The sequence below is a fragment of the Aptenodytes forsteri genome, unplaced genomic scaffold (assembly GCF_000699145.1).
Source record: "Aptenodytes forsteri isolate BGI_AS27 unplaced genomic scaffold, ASM69914v1 Scaffold53, whole genome shotgun sequence".
NCBI lineage: Eukaryota > Metazoa > Chordata > Aves > Sphenisciformes > Spheniscidae > Aptenodytes > Aptenodytes forsteri.
This window is the reverse complement of record NW_008795909.1, coordinates 2,636,601-2,660,456: the sequence shown is the minus strand read 5'-3', so window position 1 is coordinate 2,660,456 and position 23,856 is coordinate 2,636,601. Positions and strand designations below refer to the sequence as shown.

Sequence of the window (23,856 nt, the reverse complement as noted above, 5' to 3'; positions counted from 1 at the left end):
TCTCTCTTCAAAAAAAGAGCTAAGCAACTTACAAGTTCACATGGGCAACTCTAAACTTGCCATGTGTTTTGCGCATCTCCCGCAAGCTTGTTTTTAAGTAAGCAGAAAGCTTACTTAGGCAGTATTTTTGAACCAAAAGGTACATGTGTTCAAAGTACCTAAAAATGCTGGCCCTGCCAATGCTAGACTCGCTTTCGCTTTCATGCCCACGTTTGAGTAGCTACCCCTGCCCGTGCTTCATTCCCAAACGCAGGTATTACTTGGAATGGTCAGAGTGGAGAAGAGTGTCCAAATGTTTCAAACCCTGTACATATAGTCAGTCAAAACAGTTCTGGGAGCAGTAGCGCTTATTTAAAATCCCCCACAGTGATGCTGTGAGTCAGTGCTCTGCTCAAAGCCATTTGCATTTTTTCTTTTCATCAAATAAGGCTTTTACTTGCTGGAGCTGTTTCTGGACTTCTTCAAACCCCCGTTCTCGCTCGAGTTTGCTGACAATCTGTTAACAATTAGCAAAAAAGAGAATCATTTCTTTAGTGCTTATTTTACTTGCTGTTTTTTAAAGCCTGCTTTTCTGCATTCCAACAACTACTGGCAGAAAAATCCATCTGAATGCCTGCCTATATGTAAACATTCTTTTCTGACTTTAACACTTTATTTTGGTAGTTTTCCTTTCAAGTCACTATGATTACAGGATTTGCAACACTTCCACAAAAGAACGACAGAGCCAAGCAAAAAAAACCAAAACAAATCCAACACATGTTCATCTCTTGAAGTGTGAGGCGAGGCCAGCGCTCCAGTTTTACCCTAGAGCAGATTTGCAAATGCTATTTTATTTCTCTTCCTCTGCCCTATAATCTGAGGGCAAGGAACTGCCTCTCTTCCTCTAGCTGGTCCACTTGGCACCGACCCACGTGATAGGAAGGAGCACTACTGCTGTCTGAAAACTCTTTGCTGGCAACTCTACGAAGCGACTGAGGTCTCAGCAAACAACGAATGAGGTTTAGCTGCTCCCAGTCAAAAGCCAGAGGCGGAAGAGCAGAGGAAGGGTTTCCTTCTGAGGATGGGGTAAGTTTAGCCAGTACTAGCTTCAAAAAAGCAAAAATGGGCACTAAGATTAGAAAGTATTCTGAAGTCTCCTGCGTCAACAATTTTAACGAGCTTAATCAAGTGTAGCGCCATTCTGAGTATCATCCCAAGCTTCTTTTAAGAGGCAAAGATTTGATGCCGAACCCAGATAATTTGAGATGTTAGAGATCAGAAGTGGTAAGCTAGCTAACAGGTGACTGAGAACTGGATGATTACAGCAAGCGCTGCTGCTGTGCTGCCTGGGAGGAAAGAGAGAAAGGTCTGGTTGCTGGGAGACCCAGACAACCTGCTGGAAGTGGTAACGAGGTCTTCAGGCAACACACCCCAGCTGGCTCTTATCTTCGTTCCTGCGCAGGCACATGCAGCCTCTGTTAAGGATGCCGAGCAAAATGGAGTGGAGAATCCTATCATGCAAAGCGGAGGGCAGGGATTTTCTTACAAAGCAGCTTAGAGGTAGCCTGTGACCAGGCGCTTTCAGTTGAGAAAAGATTTCTTTTGTTAGCAGTAGCAGGGACTGGAAGCTATAGCTTCTTTTCTTTAAGAGAAAGACTATTAGAGCAGAGCATAAGAGGGCTATGATGGGAAAGGAGCAGACACCTCTTCCTGTAAGGCTGAGTCTGCTCCGCTGAGGTGTTTGTACTGACTGTTAAATCGAGATCCCTCGTGCTACGTTCTAATCTGATTTCCGAATCTCCAGGGAAATGGAGCGCATGCACAGGAGTTGTGACAGGCATTAGCAGATACTCTGCAAACATAGTAAAACAAGAAGTCTAGGCTATATGGGAACTTTCTCAAAACTGCAGGGAGAATTTTATTGCCACTGTCTCTGTGGAATACAGTGGTGACAGTAAAGGTGCCTTTAGAAACCTTTGGCTGGTGACCCCTCCGGGAGGTGGGGGCTCCAGCCGCCCCGGGGGCTGCACTGCTCTGGGCCACACAGCTAGACTATTAGAGCAGAGCATAAGAGGGCTATGATGGGAAAGGAGCAGACACCTCTTCCTGTAAGGCTGAGTCTGCTCCGCTGAGGTGTTTGTACTGACTGTTAAATCGAGATCCCTCGTGCTACGTTCTAATCTGATTTCCGAATCTCCAGGGAAATGGAGCGCATGCACAGGAGTTGTGACAGGCATTAGCAGATACTCTGCAAACATAGTAAAACAAGAAGTCTAGGCTATATGGGAACTTTCTCAAAACTGCAGGGAGAATTTTATTGCCACTGTCTCTGTGGAATACAGTGGTGACAGTAAAGGTGCCTTTAGAAACCTTTGGCTGGTGACCCCTCCGGGAGGTGGGGGCTCCAGCCGCCCCGGGGGCTGCACTGCTCTGGGCCCACACAGCTCAGCGGGAGGAGCAGCCGTGGCTGCATCACTGAGAAGGGGCTGTCTCTGGAGTGGCACCCAGTAAGTCACACACCAGGCCAGCCCTTGGTTACTTTGTCAAGCCCAACTTTCAAGCCTGAGGAGGAAGCAAGTTAACATCAAGGGGTTAAGCAGGAATAGCAGACGTGCTTACCTCATCATAGTATTTCACTATGTATCTGTAGATTTCAGTCAAGGCCACTTTCTCATTAAATTCATTTTCATGTTTCTAAAACAGAAAACAGTTCCAGTCAGATAGTTCTCCTTTTTAAAAAACTTAACATGAAAGCAAATGAAGTTGCCGCTTCTCAACCATACCTTAGATTCCTGAGTTAGAAATTCTTCAACCTCTGAAGTGGTCAATGGAGGCAGATCCCTGATGGCTTTATAGTACGCTTTCACCTCCTTCTTGTAGAGTGGAATGTCTTTAGCGTAGAGAAGCTTATTTGTTGGTGCTTCCTTAAAAGAAAATATTTGAAGCCTTGTCAATTTTCACAGCACAGATTTCCTAAGGTTCCACCTCCACATAGTTAATTGCATCTAATTGTGTCTGTTCTCTGTGTGACTCATTTCTCTTTGCAGTGGTTATATGCAAAGAATCAAGGTTATGAAATAAAGATGAGGAACAGACGCAGGACCTCAGCAATTGTGCATTGTGTTTCATGACAGTTGCCATATAATTATTTCTATTGGCATCAGGAGTGATGAACATGTGTCCCTTAGACATATTTTTCTTCCTTACTTCCTCCTCACCGCTCCCCAGACCTGAAAGATTGTGAAAGCTGAACCAAAGGGCTTGAGGCTGGTACCCTGTTTACATAGAGGATACAGCAGGGCTGTGGAAAGTTCCCCCAGGGTAACATGCCAGAGAGCCTTGCTAGATCCTGTCCTGGCGGAGAGTGCCCTAAAACTCTCTGGTCCCTACTGCTCCTTTTGCTCGGGGGTTCGAGAGCATGGAGAGCTGGCTGCCAGGCACGCACAGCCAAAGGGATTTATTTTTTTCCCCAGGGCTTCAACAACCCGGGTCAGCACTGACCTACCAGGCAGCTTTAGGCTCATCTGAGGAAATAAATGCTGGTGTTTGTGGTAGGAGCCGAAGCCCCACCTGGAAACCATGTTTTCAGAAGGTAAAAGTGGGGGCTGGTAGTTTCCTGTCACTGCTCTAGTTTAAATTCTGGGGAATAAATGACACAACCATGTGATATCTTGTCACTACTGTTTCCGCTGTGTGATGAAATGATTTAAATGTTTGTTTTCTCAGTGGCTAAAGAATGTTCTAAGATAAAAGGCTAAAAATCATGAAAGTAAATACATTTTAGTACTAAAAGGCCACAGGATGTTTACTGCATTGCAAACCTTTATCAGGTTTCAGCATCCCTTTTCAAATGGCTAATGGGAGCTGTTGTACTTCACAATGGATGTTAAGCATGGAAACCCAAGGGACCATGCTCATTTGCAGTTTTTCCATCAAGCAAGTGATGTGATTAGTTTTAATTCACGACACTTCACTCCTAAAATAAGATAAATAAGCACATTTTTTGTTATTTACCTTTAACAGATGAGCAGTTGGTTCAGACCACATAGGAAATTAGTCCATTTTTATATACATTATTTTTTAGGCTAAAAAATCTCTAGCCTGTTTTTCTTGGTAGTATGAGCCTGAACAAATGCTTCCTGCTTTGGTCCAAAGAAAAGGAAAACATCCTCGGGGAAAAGTGAAGTATTTCTGATCCCCAGAGTTTTGAACACTGTACTAAAGAGCTTTTGAATATAAGATTCCTGGACTTGTTACTCCAGCAAATAATTTTGCATATAAAAGGGAGCAGCTAATACATGTGAAAGGAACTGTTTCAAACTTCAGAGCTCTTTCAAGTATTCTTACAGCTCCCAGTAGCTTACTATGAGTGTTTTCTGAACATCAGTGTGTGGCAGACAAAATTTGGACTACTTATCAAATAATGTTAATACTTTTAAGACCTTTGTTTGAAAATTCTTTAAAACGTCATTAAAATCTTACAATTTCCACCCCCTTCCACATATTCTATAAACACACTGTGCAGAAACTAACTGCAGAGAAGACAAGCAGCAGTTAACTATAAACACAGCATTCTGTGGCCTGTATCTGTCTACTCCTGTGAATTCTTCAAAGCCTTGTGAGACGGAGCAACAAGGAATGGAAACCCAGCTTGCTTAGGCCCCTGACAGCTTTGCCCCCGATGTCAGCAGATCCAGGACTTCATCCCCTAAATCATTATACAGTTGAAAAAGACATTGGTTGAGAAGTTAGCAAAACATTGGAAGGGCAGCATTACCTTCCCCAGTGTCTGTTCTGCTAGAGAAAAGGCATCCATGAAAGCTTGTGCGATTACAGACAAACAGCCATCTATATGTGAAGTCTTCTTAATATCAAAGACAAACTGGGGATTCTTCAGTATGTTCACCCAGAAGCGAAGAGGAAGACTAGACAGAGAAAGAACAAGCATCTTTAAAATTAACCACTCAGGTAGCACAACTGCTTTAAAATGGTAGTTTAATTGCACCGCAGTCATGGAAAAAAGCACATTTCTGGGCTGCTTATTCATGTTAAAAAAGGGATCAGGGAACAAAGGCCACAGAGCAAACACATCAGTCAGTCACCCTTCCATCTTCAAACAATGCTCTCAACCTGCAGATACTTCTGAGTGTGAATTCAGCATGCAGACTTAGAAGTCCTGGAAGCTATGGTGGTTTGTATCAGTATCCAATCAATATACTAAAATTACTGGGATCCACAAAGCCAAACATCTTCAACCAGACGTGCCAAAATCTTATTCTTCTGATCACAGGTGACCTGTTCCACCCTTGCAACTACATTTTCAGAGAGTGCACGCACTCCTGTGCATATCATATGGGCATACCTGTTGGTTTTCCATATATGGACCACATCAGGGTCAGTAATTTTTTTGCTTTCAGCCTGGGTATCCAGAAAGTCAAAAAAGTACTTGATGGCAACCGGTGCTTTATTGTTGGGTAAACTCCAAATGCTCCTGAAGAGCTTCTCAACAACCGAATGAATTGCAACCTGAAAAGTAAGAAAATGAACAGTGCTATTATTACACAAGAAAAGAATAGGATTTCTTGTCTCAGAGAGCTGAGCATGCCCCAAGGCAACCACACACAGAAACTACAATATGCTTGTGGCAAACATCTAAGCCATAGGTTATTGGCAAACAAGACAGTCAATAACAAAAAATGAAACCACAAATAAACCATAATGAGCTGCTTTCTAATGTCACATGTCCTATCACTTTACCGACAGGAGAATTGTGGTGAACTCTGTGATGAATCGTAGGTGGAAGGAATCACTCGTTCCAACAAAGACAACATCAACTCTTCAAATACTGTTGGCACCGTTGCTAAAGGCATTCGGAAATTGTGACTGGAAGTAAGAGGGAAGTGAGCAAAAGGAGTTTAACCAGTTTTCTAGGGCACTGGCCTTCATGGTGCCATCTGCGACACATGTTGAACACGTGTGCTCATCAACACTTCACAGCCAAGCGACTGTGGTGCTTGATCTAGCTCTAGGATAACAGCTTTGGGTGGCATACGAAGACACTAATATTAGAGAGAAGAACTGAAAACTGAGTATTTCTGATCCAGCAGTGAAGCTATTTGGCTCACAAAAGCAATGGCTTGGTTGCTGACGGACTCACTGACATCATCACAGAGTATTCATAAGTAGAGGCAAACAAAGCAAACCACTGTTTTGTGCTTTTTTTCTTCACATCTGTTCTGAAGCTCAGTTCAGCCCCATCTTCTCTCAACAAGAAGGATTTAAGTGTATCCCAGGGCCTTGATGTGCTACTTGCCAGTTCATTTCACGTGGCAAACTGCAGTTGTGTCTGTGTGCATGTATGGGTGAGCGAGAGAGGAAGAGAGACATGGTTCAATGCAATTTCCTTTAGTGCACGATGTATCATGGGTGGAATTTCACAGTGAAGGATATCACAGCACTGTTGTTCAGAGCACTATCCTATTTTGGAGAAGGAGATGATTAATTTAAAGCCCTTTAAAAGGACTGTTTCTTAAGAGCCTGATCTTTTCTTTTGTACTTCAGTCTTCCCCCATAAGGTGTTACTGGTTTATTCCAGCAATTCCTAAGGGCTTATGTTAGTTTCCACAGTTAATGAGAAATGACCAGTCTTCACTCTCACTTTGGGTAGCGTCCCAAATTACTTCAGATGCTATCAACAATCTAATTAAATAATGATTGATAGATTTTTAAATGCAAGAAGGCCATAATCATCATCTCTTCAGGTCTCTTGTATCGCACAGTTCTCAGTGTCGTGCACTGATTAATATTTTAAGTAATATGCTGTTGCAAAGAGTTTTATAACCCTTTTGAGTAAGTCAGAAACAAGATGACATTACCAGAGGGAGCGAGCAGGGCTTATTCCTAAGGAATGCGCACTGTATAAATTAGGTACTCGTATTATAAATCCTAAGGACCTTGTTTTTAAAATTAATCTAGTTATTTTGGATGCTTAATTTGAGGCCCTAAAAGATTATTTCATTTCATGGGCAGTATTTTGTGAAATTCAGGCCTGGGAAGTTGTCTCTAAACTGGGCAAACTCTAGGAGAGAGTGAGGAGATTGTTGACTGAAAGCCGTCTCTCCAGAAGGGATCGTTCTCACTCTATGGGACTCAGTGGCAAAACTCACTTTCTGTAAGCTCAATAACTACCTTTTTTCTTTAACCTGAGAAAAAAGGTTGTCTTACTGAGGAGATAGAGAGTGCAAGTAATAGACAATTTTAGAACTCTAGCATTAGAAAACCTGAAAAGCGTCCGTCTTTGCAAATGGTCATAATCCATAGTGAATTTTATAGGCTATCTTTTCATTTAACATTCGATATACATGCAGGAAGTCTGCATAATTTCTGCTTTAATTTCTATTTCTGTTGTGCCAAACTAGCCACGCCTAACATCAGCCCTCCCCCATAATAAGGCCTTTACAGTTTACCTTGGTTGACAGAAGCTTTGTCAGATACATTTCTTTCACTTTGAATTTTTGCTTTCCTTTGTGACCTGCTCCTTTCACATCTTTGTTTGCTTCGGAGTCTGGTAAAATCTGAAGAGATTAGAGAGATTACACAGATACAAATACAGCTCAGTATTAAATCTACCACTTAACAGTGTAATGACTGAACTCACCAAATGACAGTGTTCATCCGAGTAGTCCACATCTAAGCAAGAGAAAGCAGAGAGCGAACAGGCATTAATGAAACACACAGCTACAAGCTTGTGAATTCTGCTGGGCTCTTGGCTGTGCAGCAGGGTGCATGCCAGGATGCCGAGCAAGCAGGCGTCATGCTTTCCTGTCTGCAGTGTGGGGGAAGCCTCTGAGAAATGCACAGGTCCTGGCTCACCTCCCCAGTGCCAACCTGTAGCTCGGACCACTAAGCTAGGGCATCATCGTCTGCTGCTGGGGTAAGCTGGCAGCAAATCGCAGCTCCTCTGAAAGGAGGACGATAGACAGCAGATGAGATGATTGCATTGGTTTAGTCTCCAAGAGTACTCAGTGCAGGCGGGCTGAAGTCAGGCTTGAAAGCAATGGCTGAGAATAGACAACCCTGTTCTTGCTGAGGGAAAGAGCAATGCCATCCCAGTGACTTGCGCCTCAGGGACACATCTCTCCTAACTTTAGATGTCCACTTTGACGGTGAGGTGAATCACACACTAGAAGAGTCTGTTTCTCCCCAGGGGCTACAGAAAGTCCATCTCCACCGAGCCACCAGCTGGGCTGGAGCAACCTGCATCACAGGGATAAGGTAAGATGAACTGACCCCTTGTAAGCACCCTTTAACTCCTGACCTGCTGTTGAGACAGACGAGTCAAAGCTTTCAGAAACACAGTCAAGAGAATAAGGAAAATTCCAAAACTGAGGTTTTTTTGTTATGGCTGTCTCTGGACAGCATACCACTATGTCCGTGATGCACAACGCCAGGCACTGGAGCAGGCCATGTTCCCCGTGTTGGTCTCACCAGTCAGCACATTGTGTCACCTGGGCTTCCCTGCCCTGCTTTCCTGCCTATGAGTCTGTATCTTTAAGCATTCATTTGCCAAGGACTGTAAGTCCTTCTGTCCTTCTTTCCTTTGCCTTCTTCCCTCCTCCTAGGCCCACTGTGCCTGCCAGAGGCCCAGAGCCAGGGTAACATGGCTCTTCCTTTGGCTCAGCTATATCAAAGTGCCAATTTTTCTGACCTATTGACCAAGATACAACCTGTCATAGCTCAGCTCTCTGCATTCCCAGCCCACTCTCCACAAAAGATTAAATAGGTTGCAGTTCCTTTGTTACCTGATCGGGTATTTGCCTTCTTTTTAAAGACTTTTATGGTTGCTCCATTTGAAATCTGAAAGCAAAAACAAACATATCATGCCAAAACAAAAGTGTCTAGAATTCACGAAACCCTCAGTTTCATTTCCTCTGTCCTTAAGCCTGTGGCAGTGCAGAAGCGTGCCAGCCTGCTTCGTTCTCACCACGGTGTGCACGGCGCTCAGCAGGCAGCCAGGGCTGGGCTTTCAGGCACGGGCAGCAGCTGCAGTTTGTTAGCCTTACCTGGCACGGTGAGAAGGCAGCTCTTCCAACAAACCGGCCTTTAAGACCTTTCCCTTTCTTTGATTTCTCTGGTTCAGCCCCTATTTGGACATTTTCGTTTTCATGTACTGCTTTGTGCTGCTTCTTGCATCCATCTTTCTACAGATAGCCAGACAATTCAACCTGGGCACCAATGCAACAGGATCTTATGGGAAGGTGAGGCAGGGAGGGGAACACAAGGATGATTTCTCTTCTGACCCCCCTTCTTCCAGCTCAGTCCATTCCCCCCATGCCCTACGGAGGGGCCATGTTGAGGGTCTAGCCTGGTGCTCCCAAGAACTATTTTCAAACCAAGCAAAATACTTACGGCCCGTGAACCGTAAGGTCAAGATCCATATCTAGCTACCTTGGGATTTCTAGGAAAAATCTTCCCCCCTCCTTCCCTGAAATTATAGTGCTGCCAGGATGGTAACTATTATCTTTAAAAGAAACTGGCAAGTCATGCTTTTGTTGTCAAAGAGTAACTCAAAAACGGTTCCCACTGAGAACTACACCACTGCTCTGCTGTCAAATGTTGGGTCTTGCCAAGTGCTAGTGTACTTCACTCTATAATTACAAAAACAACTGGCCAGTTCTAGGAAAGGATCTCTGCCAAAATAATTTAAGTGTTTTTTAAACCTTGGCAGCCGGCCTGGTGTGAGAAACCAGTTTAAACATTAAGATACTCTATCAAAAGCTGTGTCTTGGGCCAAAGAAATCTGCACTTACACTTGCTCCTGGAAAGTAAATGCAATCTATTTTATAAGTATGATTTTTTGCAGGGTTTCCATTTATCATACAGTGTTTCAGAGCCCTTTCAGATAACACAGAGCACTTTAAAACCACACTACAAGCAGGAATATGCTCTAAGGCTAGCTTGTGAGGTGACACAAACACCCAGAGAGGAGTCCTACTTGGCCCTGAAGATAGGCAAACAGGAACAGGGCTACCCAGCAGCTTACCCCCTCCCAGAGCGGCGTGGGCAATACGCCGCCTCCACTCCCTCTCCAAGAAGCAGGAGAGCAGCTCAGTGCTGAAATGTGTTGGATCCTGTCCTGAGGGAGACGGCAGGGCTTGGAGGGAGAACTGTGCTTCCCTCCAGGAACCAGAGGCATTGGTGCAGTGAAGCCATGATCCAAACCTCCACTTCAGGTTTTATTTCTGGGATAAATGATGCTTTTAGCATTGACTGGAATATGCTTTCCCTTCTTTATCATTACTGCAGCAGCCATACTTGCTGTTTCTTTCAGTGTGATCCAATAAAAAAAAAAAGCCCTTCTTTTTGTGTCCTGCTGTCTAAATCACTTTTCGTGGTGGGCTGCTCCCATGGGCACCTCAAAACATCTTTACTTTGTCAGGTGCGTTACTGAGGGGGACAAAGAGGAAGAAGGGAAATCTGTTCAGACCCACACAACATGGAGTAGAGCTACTTTGCAAAATAGAAGATGTAGTAGTGTGGCTCTACGCCTCTTCCTTGTTCTCCAGGCCTTCTGTCCTCCCTATAATCCAGTTCTTGTCAGTGAGCTCCCTGGATCACACGTTCAGATTCGCTCTCTGGGGCTGTGCCTGCTCCTGGAATGTGCGGTGCTGCTACAGGTTGAGAAATTGGAGATCTGTGACCGGACAGCAGATCTGAAAGCGGTTCTCTAGCTCTCTTCTTGTGTGGGAAATAGGACAGCATGATAATCAGCAACTTTCTAGTCAAGGCTTGTGGTTATTCTCATGCAAACAATAGTGCAGACCTCATAAATAATCACATCAATAACCCTACTAGGAGCAAAAAATTAGAGCAAAAGGAGCACACAAGTCAGAGACACATGAAAGTCTAGTAAGAGTACAGTGGATTTTTTTCCCTTCAGAAACACACACAAAAATGCAAACATCCCCTACTTGCGCCTTTTAAAAATCAGTGTAGAAACTAAGTCTGCTTTTTCAAGAGTGACTGGTGATTCTGGGACCTTTACAACACAACCCTCATGCTCCAGTATCTTAAAAAGATTTTATGGTACTTCCCAGTTTCAAAAATCTGGTTACTTTCTAGCATTTAAGGCTGGCAAACAAAAAGAAAAATTCAGGCTTGCCACAAAACTCTAGGCACTGTTGAAATGTAAGTTGGAATTCCTCAGGCAACCCCTCACACTGTGTATGCAATGTTCCTTTTTCTTGCTAACTAGACACCTTTACATTCCTTTTTGCATTAATATGCATACAAGAAAATAAACTAGATATGCTAATGGCTGATACTTGCCACTAAGCCACTGCCTGAAACACCACTAATCTTCTCCCTAAAATGTACATTATTTTGTCAGTGTCAGAAGAAGTGAACTAAAATATGTAGCAGAGATACCCAGCACAATTTCCATAAGGCAGCTGCTAAGCTATAATTAGTGTAGTTACAGCTTTGCAAAAACAACTGAACCTCCAACCTTACTTGCATTTGCCTGCAGAAACCTCAGACAAAAACAAGGGCTGGGACAAAGATACCCAGGGATGACAGCGGCCAACTGGAGCAGCCTCATTTGCCATGAGGTATGGCACCCATGAGCCATGGGCATGACATGAGCTCAGGAAGAGCAAAAAGCTGCCAGGTACAATCAGGGAGTGCTTGCAATAGCTGCCTGTAGTAAAGAGGGTGGGTGCTATCACATTAGCCAGAAGTTCAAGTATCTAATCAGATTCAAATCTACTTTGACCTTTGCTGCACAGACTCTGACTGCAACACTATAATGTCCTAATTTGTACAAAATCTTTACAAGGGGAGTGGACGAAGTCCCACGTTAATCTATAGACAAGATTCAAGAGAGGCACAGGAAAAGCTGTATTTAAGACACTGGATGGTGACTCAGGACATCGGAGTTCACTGCTGCCTCCCCAGGAGGTAAGGAGAGTAACAAATGCCTACAGCAATCTGTAAAGTGACTCCAAATGAGCTTGCTCCAGATCCGAGCAGCCCTGTGCTCCACCCAAGCTACGAACAGTCCTGCTAGGACTCCTTGTTCCTCTCTGTGGATGGCACTGTATTTGCTCATGAAGACAGCAACGTGCTCAGGGCTGGCTCAGGTTTCTCTGCACCATACTGCCTTGCATGACACAGACTTAAAGCAAAACTTCATAAATATTGATTATCGTGTTAAGAGCCAGACTTTCAAAATCAACGAGGCATGAAGAAAGCTCACTAAAAGCACTCAGAATACTAACCTCTTTTCCAAAAGCTATCTCTAAGCATCAAAACGTGAGCTACCATATCACCTGAGGCAAATCATCTGCTGCACATTTTACCCCAGCCTCTCACCCTCTATTTTGACTAGTGGCAGTGGAAACTCCTTAGACAGGCAATGCTGCTCGCTATGTTTTCGCAATGTGCTACACCCACAAGGGCTCTGCCACCAGTTGCAGCTTTGTGTGTTTTTGCAATGATGGGCAGATTATTGCAGCATTGAAAATGACTGGTTTACAGGTGCAATGGGAAATGGAGGGGAAAACTTACGGTACAAGTGGCAACAGTAGATGGAAGCAGAAACAGAGAGAAAAAGGGAAGGAGACTGACACAGGAGGTCTCAAGAGAAGAGTGAGTAAACTCATCAGTCCTTTTTATTCTGACTCTTAATGAGCTTTCACAAGTATCACTACTGCCTGTTCAGATAATCAAAATATGAGGTGGGAAGAGGTAAACAATTGCTCATGGTGCAACAAAAACTCAGCAGCAGAGACTAGAAAAGACTCAAGGCAATGTTCATAGCTGGAAATCAGACGCTGCTTTAACTGAAATGCTCAACAGAAGTAACGGTTTACCTGGCTTGAACCAAACAACCCTGAAACAAGCAAACCTCTGAAAAGTAACAGAAAACATATGACTCATTGGCAAGAAAGTTGTGTGTCACACATTTCCTTCTGTTGATGATGCTCAGCTACCTCTTCAAGATTTTGATCAATCAAGATACTTCGGTGCAAACAGCATTTGGGAGTTGGGGTGAAACTGCTTCTTGATTCATTGGTATGGCTTCCATGCTTACCTCATAATGACCGATGGTATTTAGCTTCCTTATCCCATCCTCCATCACCTCTGAGGAACCATCAATATCTAACAATTCTCTTTGGTGCTCCTCAGACACAAGCTCTGCAGTACGACAGCAACAGAAAACAATTACATCCCAATGGCATTCTCACTGTACAGATGTTTGTAAAGAAAAACAACACCTAATTATTTTTGTACCAGTGGCTCCCAACTGAGCTCAGTTGGGAGCTGTTTCTCTCTGTCCTTGTACTAAGTCATGAGAGTGGTTCTGCACTCCCACACTACAGATTCCTTTTCTGGGGTGACAGCCTGGGTAGCTTCCATTACTGCAGGCTACTGGTGCTTCACTTTGTGTTGGTAAAGGCAGCGGTTTGGAGGTGCTTTCACCTACCCTAGCTATTCTGTTGCACAAGCGTGCCCTGGTGTTATGGCCACATTGGGACTAGAAGAAAGGTTTCACAAGCCACTTCTAAGAGATCACGAAAATGAGCTGTACAAGACTGACATAGTATTTGTGAAGGGTGGTCAGGCACTGGTGGTGGATATAAACATCAGATATGAAAGCAAATTATCATCGCTTGCCAACATAGCATCTGAGAAGGTGAGGAAATATCAACATCTTAGGGAGCAAGTCCGGGAGGTGACAAATGCCAACAATGTAGAGTCTGTTAGATTTCCTATTGGAGCATGTGGGAAGTGGTATGGTGGCAACCACAGGCTTTTATCTCACCTTGGACTCTTGAAAACCTGACAAGAAAAGGTGGCTCATCTGCTCATCTGGAACGGCCTTATTTACATCTGTAGATATTCTACATATCTTTGTGAGTCACATGTGAACTATTACGTAAACCTAATCTGACTGTAAATAAACTATATTTGTGGGTTCTCCTGATCAAGGGAAACACAGGCCTGTTGGAAGGAAGGGTGGTAGGAGAGATAGTACGTAGGTACTAAAGTACTTGGTAATCATGACGTGTCATCTTACCTGCTGACAAAATTTATCAACCGGCTGTATTTAGGTGGACGGGCCACCTTACTTAACCCAGAAAAGGAACATATAAATTATACGTGTTCAGTAAATAACACGTGTTTGTTAACTGCATGCTGAAGTCCTTGAAGAAGCGAAGCAGATGTAGTTCCAATGTTCTAACTGGTAGCATAAATGATCTAGTATTTCCCTAGAAATTCCTTACAAAAGCTATGTTCTGCCTAGACACTAAAAAAAAATCAAAGCCAAAGGTAGGAATTCCTAACAAAACTCCACAGACAGACCAGTGAACTCCATGAAAATACAACACAGTGACACTCTCTTACCAAGACCAATTTCATCCAGCTGAAGACCATAGAGAAAGCCATTCTTGTTAAGGAAAGCCTGAAGGCTCTTCTCCTTGGCTTGGCCTATGGTGTCGCAGTCCAGAACATTAACTTGGATAGTCTGACAGGCATCTCCACTCTCATTTTCTGGGATTTTTTCAAAGATAATGTTCACTGTCTGGGGAAAGAAACGCATGTTATTCTGACTTACAGGGAACACCTGGCACGAGAAACCTTTAAACTCCTGACAGCAAACCTGAGAGATTTTCAGCATATTTATTACTAAAGCTATTTCAAATAAAGATTATTTGAAGGAATTACACAATGAAGCATTTAGAATTCCTCATGTCTGAAGAATCAAAGATATATAGCTATGTATTTCCAAAAGTGTATTTTGTATTCTGCTTTTGTACAAATCTATTTCAGTGAATTACCCAATAAAAAAGACAGGAGACCAGGACAAATTACAATGCATGTTCTAAAAAAAGCAGATCTTTTATTTAAAATGAATGCCTTAAAAGCAAAACTGTAAGCGACTAGAGATCTGATAAGGTTGCTAAGTAAGTCATCATGGTAAGCATGCTTGATTTTGAGTGGATAGGAAGCAGTGTTAAAATGCATATTTACACCAGCAGATTATGCCGAGTACCTTGTATCATACAAAAAAATACACCTCCCCTGGAGACATCAGTGTCTGTCTGCATACAGCCATGTCTCTAGAGGCAGCAGAGACAGGGCTACTGCAGAAGCAGTGGAAAGGGAAAGCATGTCGCAGCAGACAGAAGCCAAAGTGGTCCAGATCTGCACAGAAAAGTGCGATTTATTCCATTAGTTATTACTCCAGGTCAAACACCCACACGACCTGCCCAGTTACAACACCCCTGCCCTTTAGCTCACAGCTACTCTTAGCTGGGACACAACTCATCTGCTGGGCTGCACACAAGGTGAGTATGGGCTAGAGGGAGGTGCCAATGAGACTGGGTGACCATCTCCAGGGAATGTTTTTAGTCAGGTCATATTTCTGGTCAGGTCACGCAGATCAACTGCTTCCAAAAGGCAGGGAAAAGGATTGAGCACAGGGTTGCTAATGCCGAGTGATAATAGCACTCATTTCCAGTGCCGTAGCCTGCTCCTTGCAGAGACATCACTGTTCAGCTACATGGATACAGACATTCTGCTGCAGATGTCTTGGGACAGAATTAAAACAAGTGTTTTAGGTGCCAGCACTTGACTGCAAGTGGCACAGGGAAATCTACGTACTCGAACCATTCTGGCTGTTGGACATTTCTGGTATCATACATATCTTCTGACTGAAATGCGAGCACTGCAGGTGTGACTCAGTGAAGGAGTGATCGTTAAAAGAGGAAGCAACTAAAAAATTTTTTTTCTCCTGCTGTCATGCGAAGGAAAGAACTTCTGTCCAGGTTGCTGCAGGGACAATTTTTATCTCTTCTTAGAAAAATGAGTAGTTATTAATAGCTGTAGAATGCTATTTTCTGCTTTATTACCCAGCAAGAGTGGAAATTACGGCACACTGGTGGTGAAAAAAAGTAGTCCAATGAGACATAAATTAACTTTACTGTTTCTACAGAAGCAAAAGGAGTATTAAAAACAGAGTTGCAAAACTATGAAGATCAGGATTTAACAAAGACTAGGATGTAACTGAAGTAACTGAGAATAACTTAATCAGGACACCGAGATGTTTAATTGTGAGGAAAATGAGTCCATGGAAAGGACAGACGGAACGGAAGAGGAGGATATGTGGGAATGGTGCCTGCAGAAGGAGGAGCAGACTGGATGCCATGCCTCAGGTTGGGATTTCATGCAGAAAATTAGTAAAAAATATATTGGCACAGGAATGAGGGATTCATGCTTGGTTAGGCCCACAGACCAACTGAACAGACAGCAGTCCTGCCCTTGACTTTGATTGCCCTGAGGTCATGGTCTTGTAGGATAAAAATGTGCACAGGGACTAACTGTATTTTGATTTTGGAAAACTCATTTTAATCCAAGTTTTTGTCTCTTCTAGTCTCCGAACTGATCTTTCTGGAGTAGTTACTCACACTTCAACTGATGTTGATTTGTCTTTACATCCTTGGAAGCATTCCTTCCTTTAGTTGATCCTTTCCTCCTAACATTATTCTTACACTGCAATATTCATGTTCCTGCTTCTCCTTCATTTCCTCTTCCCTTCAGGCTGTCAAGAGAAACTGTCTTTTTCGCTGCTGCATTTCCTTTTCAGCACATGCTCTCACACAGATTGCACATAAATGTGCAGCCTCTTCAGTTATTAGCATGCGAGAGTCCTCCCATCCCCACTCAACTCATTGTAGGATGACAGGACTGTAAAAAGAGAGTAGTCGTCCTTTATGTAGGTGGAATACAAGTCATTTATGGACTCCTTAATCGAAAGTATCCACAATGTGAGGATAACAACACTACTTTATGACTCAAAGAAGTGGTCAGATGGGAAGAAACATTTAAACACATAAAAGTCTCTAAACCAAGAGAGCCGGACAGTTTTGCTGATATGATTTCCTGCAGAAGTTAATCTTAAGTGATGAAGCAATTGATGGGGAGCTAGGAAAGCCAATTATTATTATGTCTTCCCTCTGTAACTGAAGTTTTCATAAATCAGATTCAACCTGTCTGACAGCACAATCCCTGGCTTTAGAAACCATTAATCAGAAGCTGACAGTCACCATCACTGCATTTAGACACAAAGTGTAGAACCGGAAAAAGAATCAGAAATGACTGTAAAATTATGAAAGCTCTTTTATGATCAGCTCTGAAAGTCAGAAAACATTTAAGAGAAATCACAGGAGGACACATGGAAGTCACAAGGAAGCATCATCAGGCCCTTTTCTAAGCTCTCTCACTTTGCAAAGGAAACAAAAATACAAGTTAACTTAGGGAAAGATTCAGGAGAAAATTACAGGACATATGGGTCAACCTAGTAATATCTAGAGTTTGAGACTTCATGCACTAGAAATTAGTGATCAGCAACACAAAGTCACGCGGAGGCTTAACACAGGTTGCAAGAATTGTTGGAGGCTACTTAAGGAGCACAAGGCAAGCATCTGCAACTACTTGTATAGGAACTAGCTTGAAACCTAGCTAAAAGACAGCAACAAGTTTTAAAAACATGTTTTCACTCATGCAGTGACAGAAAAAATGACATTTGAAGCAAATGTTTACGGATGATTTTTCAGATTTGTAGTTTTCTTGAAAATTAATTTCAAACAATGAATTATGTAGTAAAGCTATTAATAATCATGGCAGACAATAAATGAGATGTGGTTTAATAAAGAAATGTGATAATACCATAATTTCTTAGAAGTAATGAAAAATCATCCGGGATATTCAAGGGCTCTTATTCATTACCCTGTTCTCTATTCAGCTATGCATCTGAACAAAGCATATTTCCATTTATCAGACAGACTGAAAAAACAAGAAAAACTTTTGATTGGTATGGAAAGGAGACAGCACCATGACGTACAGCACAATGAAACTGCCTTAAACCTACTCCCCTGCCTCCCAGACTATGAAATACAATAAACAGGAAAAATCAGACTGATTGTATGATCCTCCTGTAGCAGCCAGAACAGTTACCCATGAAGAGGTTATAGAACAGCTAACAGACTGGCATAGAAAATGTTACAGGAGTTATATTTAGGCTAGATGGGCACTACGCAAAGCGACGTTGTACTCTCGATGCTACAGTATGGTACTCAATCTGCATCTAATTCAGAAGACTCTCCTGTAGCCAACATCTGCACTGCTCGTTTCCTAGCGAGGGCTGTTGTATCCTTTTCTGTCGACGAAAATCCCCATATGTCACATGCTTTTAATAGCTTCCTTATCTCTCACAAACTGTGCCTAATAATACCACAACCATGGCGTCTTATCAGGAAATTGGGTTCCCTGTCTCTGCTTTACTCCCTTACAGCCCTCCCACTTCTTTTAACACCCTTCTTTTAACTCGTAAAGCAGCTGAACACTTTAAGCAATCTTCCACCATGTGGCTTTGCTCCACTTTCAATAAAAGGCTGTTGGCTGAACAGGGGAATTAGATCATTTCTTCCCATCTAAAAATGCAAACTCATTTCAGCAAAGAATTCAACAGCCCAAATCCCTTTTTTAAAATAAGCAGTGACTATTCAAAAGAATGCCGGAGCACCAAGTCCACCACATGAAGAAGTCTCCCCTGGTTTTCCACAGGAGAAATTCCACTGAGAACCTCTCCCATGCCAGACTGGCACTGTGTAGCTTTTCTATTTAAAATGAAACATTTCAGTGAAATGCTAAAGCTCTGTGCACCGTGCTTCTTCATTAGTCATTGAGCAAATTATCCACCGAGGAGTGCAGCTGCTTGTCTGCCTGTGAGAAAGCAGGCTTGCTTCCTCAGCCTGTGAAAAGACTCCACGACACATCCAAGTCTCTTTCAAAGCAGTTTTATTTCTCAGTACTCAAATATAAGCACAGTGTGAAACCACATAGCCCCTCAGTTCATACTGGACCAGTGCTTTTAGAAGCATCTTTCCTTCAATTCCTCTGCTTGAGCATCTACTTCAGCAGCCCATCTCTGTTCAATATCTGACCCTTTCCAGCAGAGAGGGGTAACAGCAGGGGATTGGCTGGTCCCAAGGTCCGTGGCCTTTTTAAAAAGGCATGGGGCCCAGCCAAGGGACCGCTCTAATACAATTCAAAACCAACACGTTTCTTGGTTCTCTTTTTTCCTGTTACAAATGGCCTGAATTTTAGAAAACCTCTCCCATCCTTCCTTCTTTCTCTATGCCCAGTGCTTCTTCCTTCTCCTGCCCCAAGAATTTATCTGCATAGTGGTGTGTTTAGGTGAAGACCTGTGGAGCTCCCCCTGATTTTTAGGAGCCTGTCTGTATCCTGCTTTTTTTAGTTTGGAACTGAAGTCCCAATCCTGAAAGGAGAGATTTGTATGCAGAGTGCCTACACCCTTGTTTGTGCCCTGCCACTGATTTGAGAGTTGAACTCCCTACCAGATGCATCCCTGCGTCTTCAGATGCCTACATAGCTTAAAAATCTGGACACTGAGTGTCTGCAGATGTGCTTCAGTATCTTTCTATCACCCTCTTTCTGGCTGTGTTTTTATACTTTGCTCTGGACAGGTAGCTTTTAATGTACTGCTAGTGTGGGGCTGTGGAAAGGGGCAAAATAAAATACCAACAAAATACTGCAAGACTCAGAATGTAACTGCAGTGAGCAAATGTGCAAATGCATTTGAAAACTCAGCTCAGAATTTATTCCATTAGAAAACAAAACCTGCAATCCTTTAGGCAGAAATTTTCTTCCAAAGAAAGCAGAAAATACTTGGTTCCCTGTCTGTACACTCACAGGTCCTGCATGTCATTGCAGTGCATGTGAAGTGGTGTTAGCGAGAGAAGAAAAGCTGACTCCTTCCACTTTAGCATCCTGTTAAATGGTATTCTTGAAGAGAAAACATGCACAGCTGGCCTGCTTCCCCAGCCCAGAAAGCCTCACTGTTCCACTAAATCTTTTCACAGCACAGTTTTAGTTTCCAGCATAAATCTTAGACAAAACACCAAACAAAACTGTTTCCCTGTCCGGCCAGAACTAGAGTCCTTGGGCTCCATCTCTGTAATTTTACTGCAGGATCCTCTCTCCTTTTCTGACGGTTTTAAAGGGAACATTCAGCCACTTCTCAACTAAGTCCAATAAACTGCTGGACCTTAGCGGTGAAAGCTGACTTACTAAGCCTATAACAGTATTACTATCTCCTATTTAAAAGCAGGAATACAAAGTACGAAGGCAGCAAAAAACGTTCGAGAAAGGCTATCTGCTCTCTCACTTCCTCATCCATCCGCAGACAGCCTTCCGCACTGATACCGAGTCCTTCAGACCGCTTCCCCTCTTTCCTCTTCACTGCAGGCTGCCCACAAGACCCTATCAGTGACTGCATGCATAGAAGTAGCACTAGGAAAAGTATTTAAGGCAGTGTTCAGCAGTTTCAGAGTCAGCTATCCCCCCAAGGTGCTCTCAATTTGAATTTGTGCTATAAATAAGAAAAGTCAATCAATTCCACAGGACCAGATGTTCCTCCGCAGTCTACTAGCAACAGGCATATTGAGCTTGCTTGAAAATTGTTGCTCTGCGTAACTACTGGGTTTTGTATCCTATGGCTATATATAGAAATATATTTAAGCTTACCCTGGATCCCAAATGCATGCCAGAGTGCAGCGCACAAACAAGGAAACCAAAGATATGGTATTATGTGTTTAATTTTTAGTCACAAACTTCCTTTCCAAATGCACACTGTGGGAACTTAGCTTGAAGTACCTTCAAATGAAATTTCCAACAACAGCTTTGTAAATAGCTATAAGAAGATTTGACTATAAATTTGTCAGTCCAAGAGCTTTCAGCAGAAAATGACAATTCAGAAATGTTTCACAGAAAGGTTGTCATTTCAGTGAGCTTCCTACATGACCCAGTGAGCTAAGTCCAACGGATTGCTGACCAGCCAAAATTTCCAGGGTCATATAGTCTATTACAGTATGTGGCACGTTAGGACCTCCAGGCTCTTGCTACAAAAACGGAAGATGGGCAGACCTAGAAGCTCCAGCCCTACCTGAGGCTCAGGATATGCGCTCTGAAAAGGACTGAATTCTCTTCCAAAGCCACCAGCACGTGCAGTGTCCCTGCCACAGCAGTTGCTGCCCTGGCAGTTTCTGCTCCCAAGCTCTGAAGCCCACTATTCAGTCGCACTTCTCATACTCATACATAGTATGTCTGGAAACTCTGACAGGAAGCCAGGAGTTAAGAAGCAAGGAAGCTATGGAAATGACTGGAAATGCAGATTTTTAAGTTCCCAGACTCAAAATCACTTGGAAATTCTGGAACAAAAGTGCTCTGGTTATTCTGAAAACCTTTTTCAGACCTCCTACTCAAAAAGTCACAATTTTTACATGCTCCAAAGTGCAATAATCCTTGCTGCCCCTTCTCCCCTCAGTGTCAGAATGACAATCAGTAAGGGAATTCCAGCTTTCAAAGAATTCTGGGTGTAACTGTAAAATAGGAAGCACTTTGTAGTTGCTTTGAGAAAGGCAAGAAATCTATGGTAAAGTTCAGAAACTTAGCTAGGCTTCCCAGATACCTTGTTTTTAACCAAGCAACTAATTAAAATCCACCACACTGTAACCTTGCTAATTTGGAGCTAATTTGGAGCTAATAACATGGAAACCCACAGCAAATTATTGCTGCCTGAAGATTAGCCACAAGTAAACACAAGAGAAAAATAAAACCTCTGCATTCCATTCTTTCATTCATTGGAAAAGTGTAATTTAGTTTAAATTCTAAGCATATGTTTATATTTTTGTAGTACACTTTAAAATAAGAAGGAATTTTAATACCCTGAGATTTCATTAAACCTAACCTTTGGCGATTAAGGCATGCTGTGAAGCGAGGAGCGAGTGCTATTTGTGAAATATATATTGGTGAAATACCAGCTAGTTAAACTCTATTGCATTTTGAAACTTTGTCGGCAATAACATTTTTATTATCTGGGTACTTAACCATCACCTTAGTGTCTAAGAGCCTTAATTTAGCTTCCTAGAAAAAGAGAAAACATTGTAGTTGTCCACGTTTGGAGGGAACACAAACTGGCAAACATACCACTGTTTTGAATTCAGACACTTGCCACAGCAGCCAGTCTTCGTTAAGTGTGTAGAGGGCTTTGCAAGTTATTGCGTCAACAGGTCCTTTGTTTATCCTCTGATTGAGGGTTGTCACTAGCAAATAGAAAGGTTCACCAATTGTCTCCTAGGACATGAAACAAACGCAAGGAACATGTTTATTTTTGTAATCATTAAATGGGCATGAAGAACTAGAAAAAAATAAAGTGTAAGAAATTAAGTTATTTCCTTTTAACTAACTTGTTATCTTGCAATTAGAAAAGAAAATCCCTCTGAGCAGATTTATCTATTTAGTTGTTTAACCTCCATCCTTTGCTTTTCGGTGTGAAAGTCTCATGCAAATAGCAAGGGACAGCTGGAGTGTGTGGCAAGATAGCTCACAGCCCCTTGCTGTGCACAAGCACACTACAGACAAGCTGCTCCTACTCCACCTGGCAGACGCTTCCTAGTTCCACCAAAGAGCAGGTGGGGGGTGAGACATGCATGTGTTCACACGCATACTTCAGCTATCTCTTCCTTTTTCAGTCTTGTGAGAAAACAAGCTAACAATTAGTTTCCTTTTGAATTGGCATCTCCCCTTGTTGTCCCTGAAAAAAAGCCTTGGGAGCAAGGTGGTGGGACAGACACTGGTGTATCAGCAAAAGAGGGAATTAAACTGGGGCTTCCCTCTCCTGCCTGAACCCCAGGTGCTTCAGGAAAGCACCTGAGAAAGGAAAGACAGATCTTTGTTTCCACGTGACACCATTCCTGCAGCCTGGCTGAGGCATCTCACTGGCACAGATCGATACACAAAGATCACTGGTGTATCGAGAACAGATCTCTCACAGTTCCTTGGCTCTCTCCTGGGGTTTCAGGAAACCGGTGCGAGCTGCTGAGCCTCAAACAATTCTGCTGTTGTATTAATGCAAGGACCGATATGAGCGGTACCAACAGTGCGATACCATCACACCGGTAAGAGAGACAGGAAGCATAACCAAGCACTGAAACACAGAATGAAGTGCTACCAAGTGGGCTAAAATAAACAAACAGTAAAATGAAAGAAAATGCTTGTTTTGTTTCCACTTGAAGACATTTAGTTCTTGAAAACTGCAATCCTGTTTGGAGGTTAAAAAGTTTGGAAAGAAGTTTAGTTTTCCAAAAGACGGTATTCCTTAAATCTCCAGAACGTGGTAGCTTTCCAACAGCTTGCATAGAAAGGTACAGCTGCATTTTAACAAGTGTGTCAGTCTTTTGGTATGACCACAATACATCTCACAGAGATGAAATAATGTCTGACATGAGAAAAGGATATGCTAGAATTGCAAAATTACCCAAATCTCAGCCAAAAAAATGACATGATCATTGCTCACAGATGCGCTCTTTCCTACATCCCATTGATGATAGCTAGCTAAGTCACCTAAACTAGAAGAGCGCACATTAATAATGTTAAATGTTAGACTGAATGCTTTAAACTGATCCCTCTAACAATTCCTATGGAAGAAATCAGTTAAAAAAATTCTTTGCCTATCCTACGTAGTGAAAAGATGTACACATACCCGGAGAAATCCAGAAAGGCAGACAGACATCCAGTTTGTCAGCAATTTTTCTACCACAGATTCAGTTCGTCTGAGCAGGAGCTTAGGCTGTACATTGCTTGACTGCTCCATCAAGTCCTTTGTCAACACTTCCAAAATATGGGTTAGATAAACTAGCTTAGTTTGTAGAGCAATAGTCAAGAAGGATGCAAACAAGCACCTGTAAAAAAAAAAAAAAAAAAAAAAAAAAAAATGATAAAATTTGGATA

General features: G+C 42.7%; 1 protein-coding gene across 1 annotated transcript in view; it reads right to left on the bottom strand.

Moving 5' to 3' along the window:
• Positions 1-391: 391 nt before the first annotated feature.
• PLXNC1 (plexin C1) overlaps positions 392-23,856 on the bottom strand; it is a gene marked incomplete at its 5' end in the record, with an annotated part of 74,937 nt that continues 51,472 nt past the window's right edge. Inside the window, 12 exons of the mRNA XM_019473419.1 lie at positions 392-496; positions 2,599-2,673; positions 2,763-2,903; positions 4,757-4,904; positions 5,342-5,505; positions 7,446-7,553; positions 7,637-7,668; positions 8,781-8,835; positions 13,073-13,176; positions 14,389-14,566; positions 22,054-22,200; positions 23,609-23,807. Coding sequence (XP_019328964.1) covers positions 392-496; positions 2,599-2,673; positions 2,763-2,903; positions 4,757-4,904; positions 5,342-5,505; positions 7,446-7,553; positions 7,637-7,668; positions 8,781-8,835; positions 13,073-13,176; positions 14,389-14,566; positions 22,054-22,200; positions 23,609-23,807 — 1,456 coding nt within the window. The remainder of the gene's footprint in view (positions 497-2,598; positions 2,674-2,762; positions 2,904-4,756; positions 4,905-5,341; positions 5,506-7,445; positions 7,554-7,636; positions 7,669-8,780; positions 8,836-13,072; positions 13,177-14,388; positions 14,567-22,053; positions 22,201-23,608; positions 23,808-23,856) is intronic.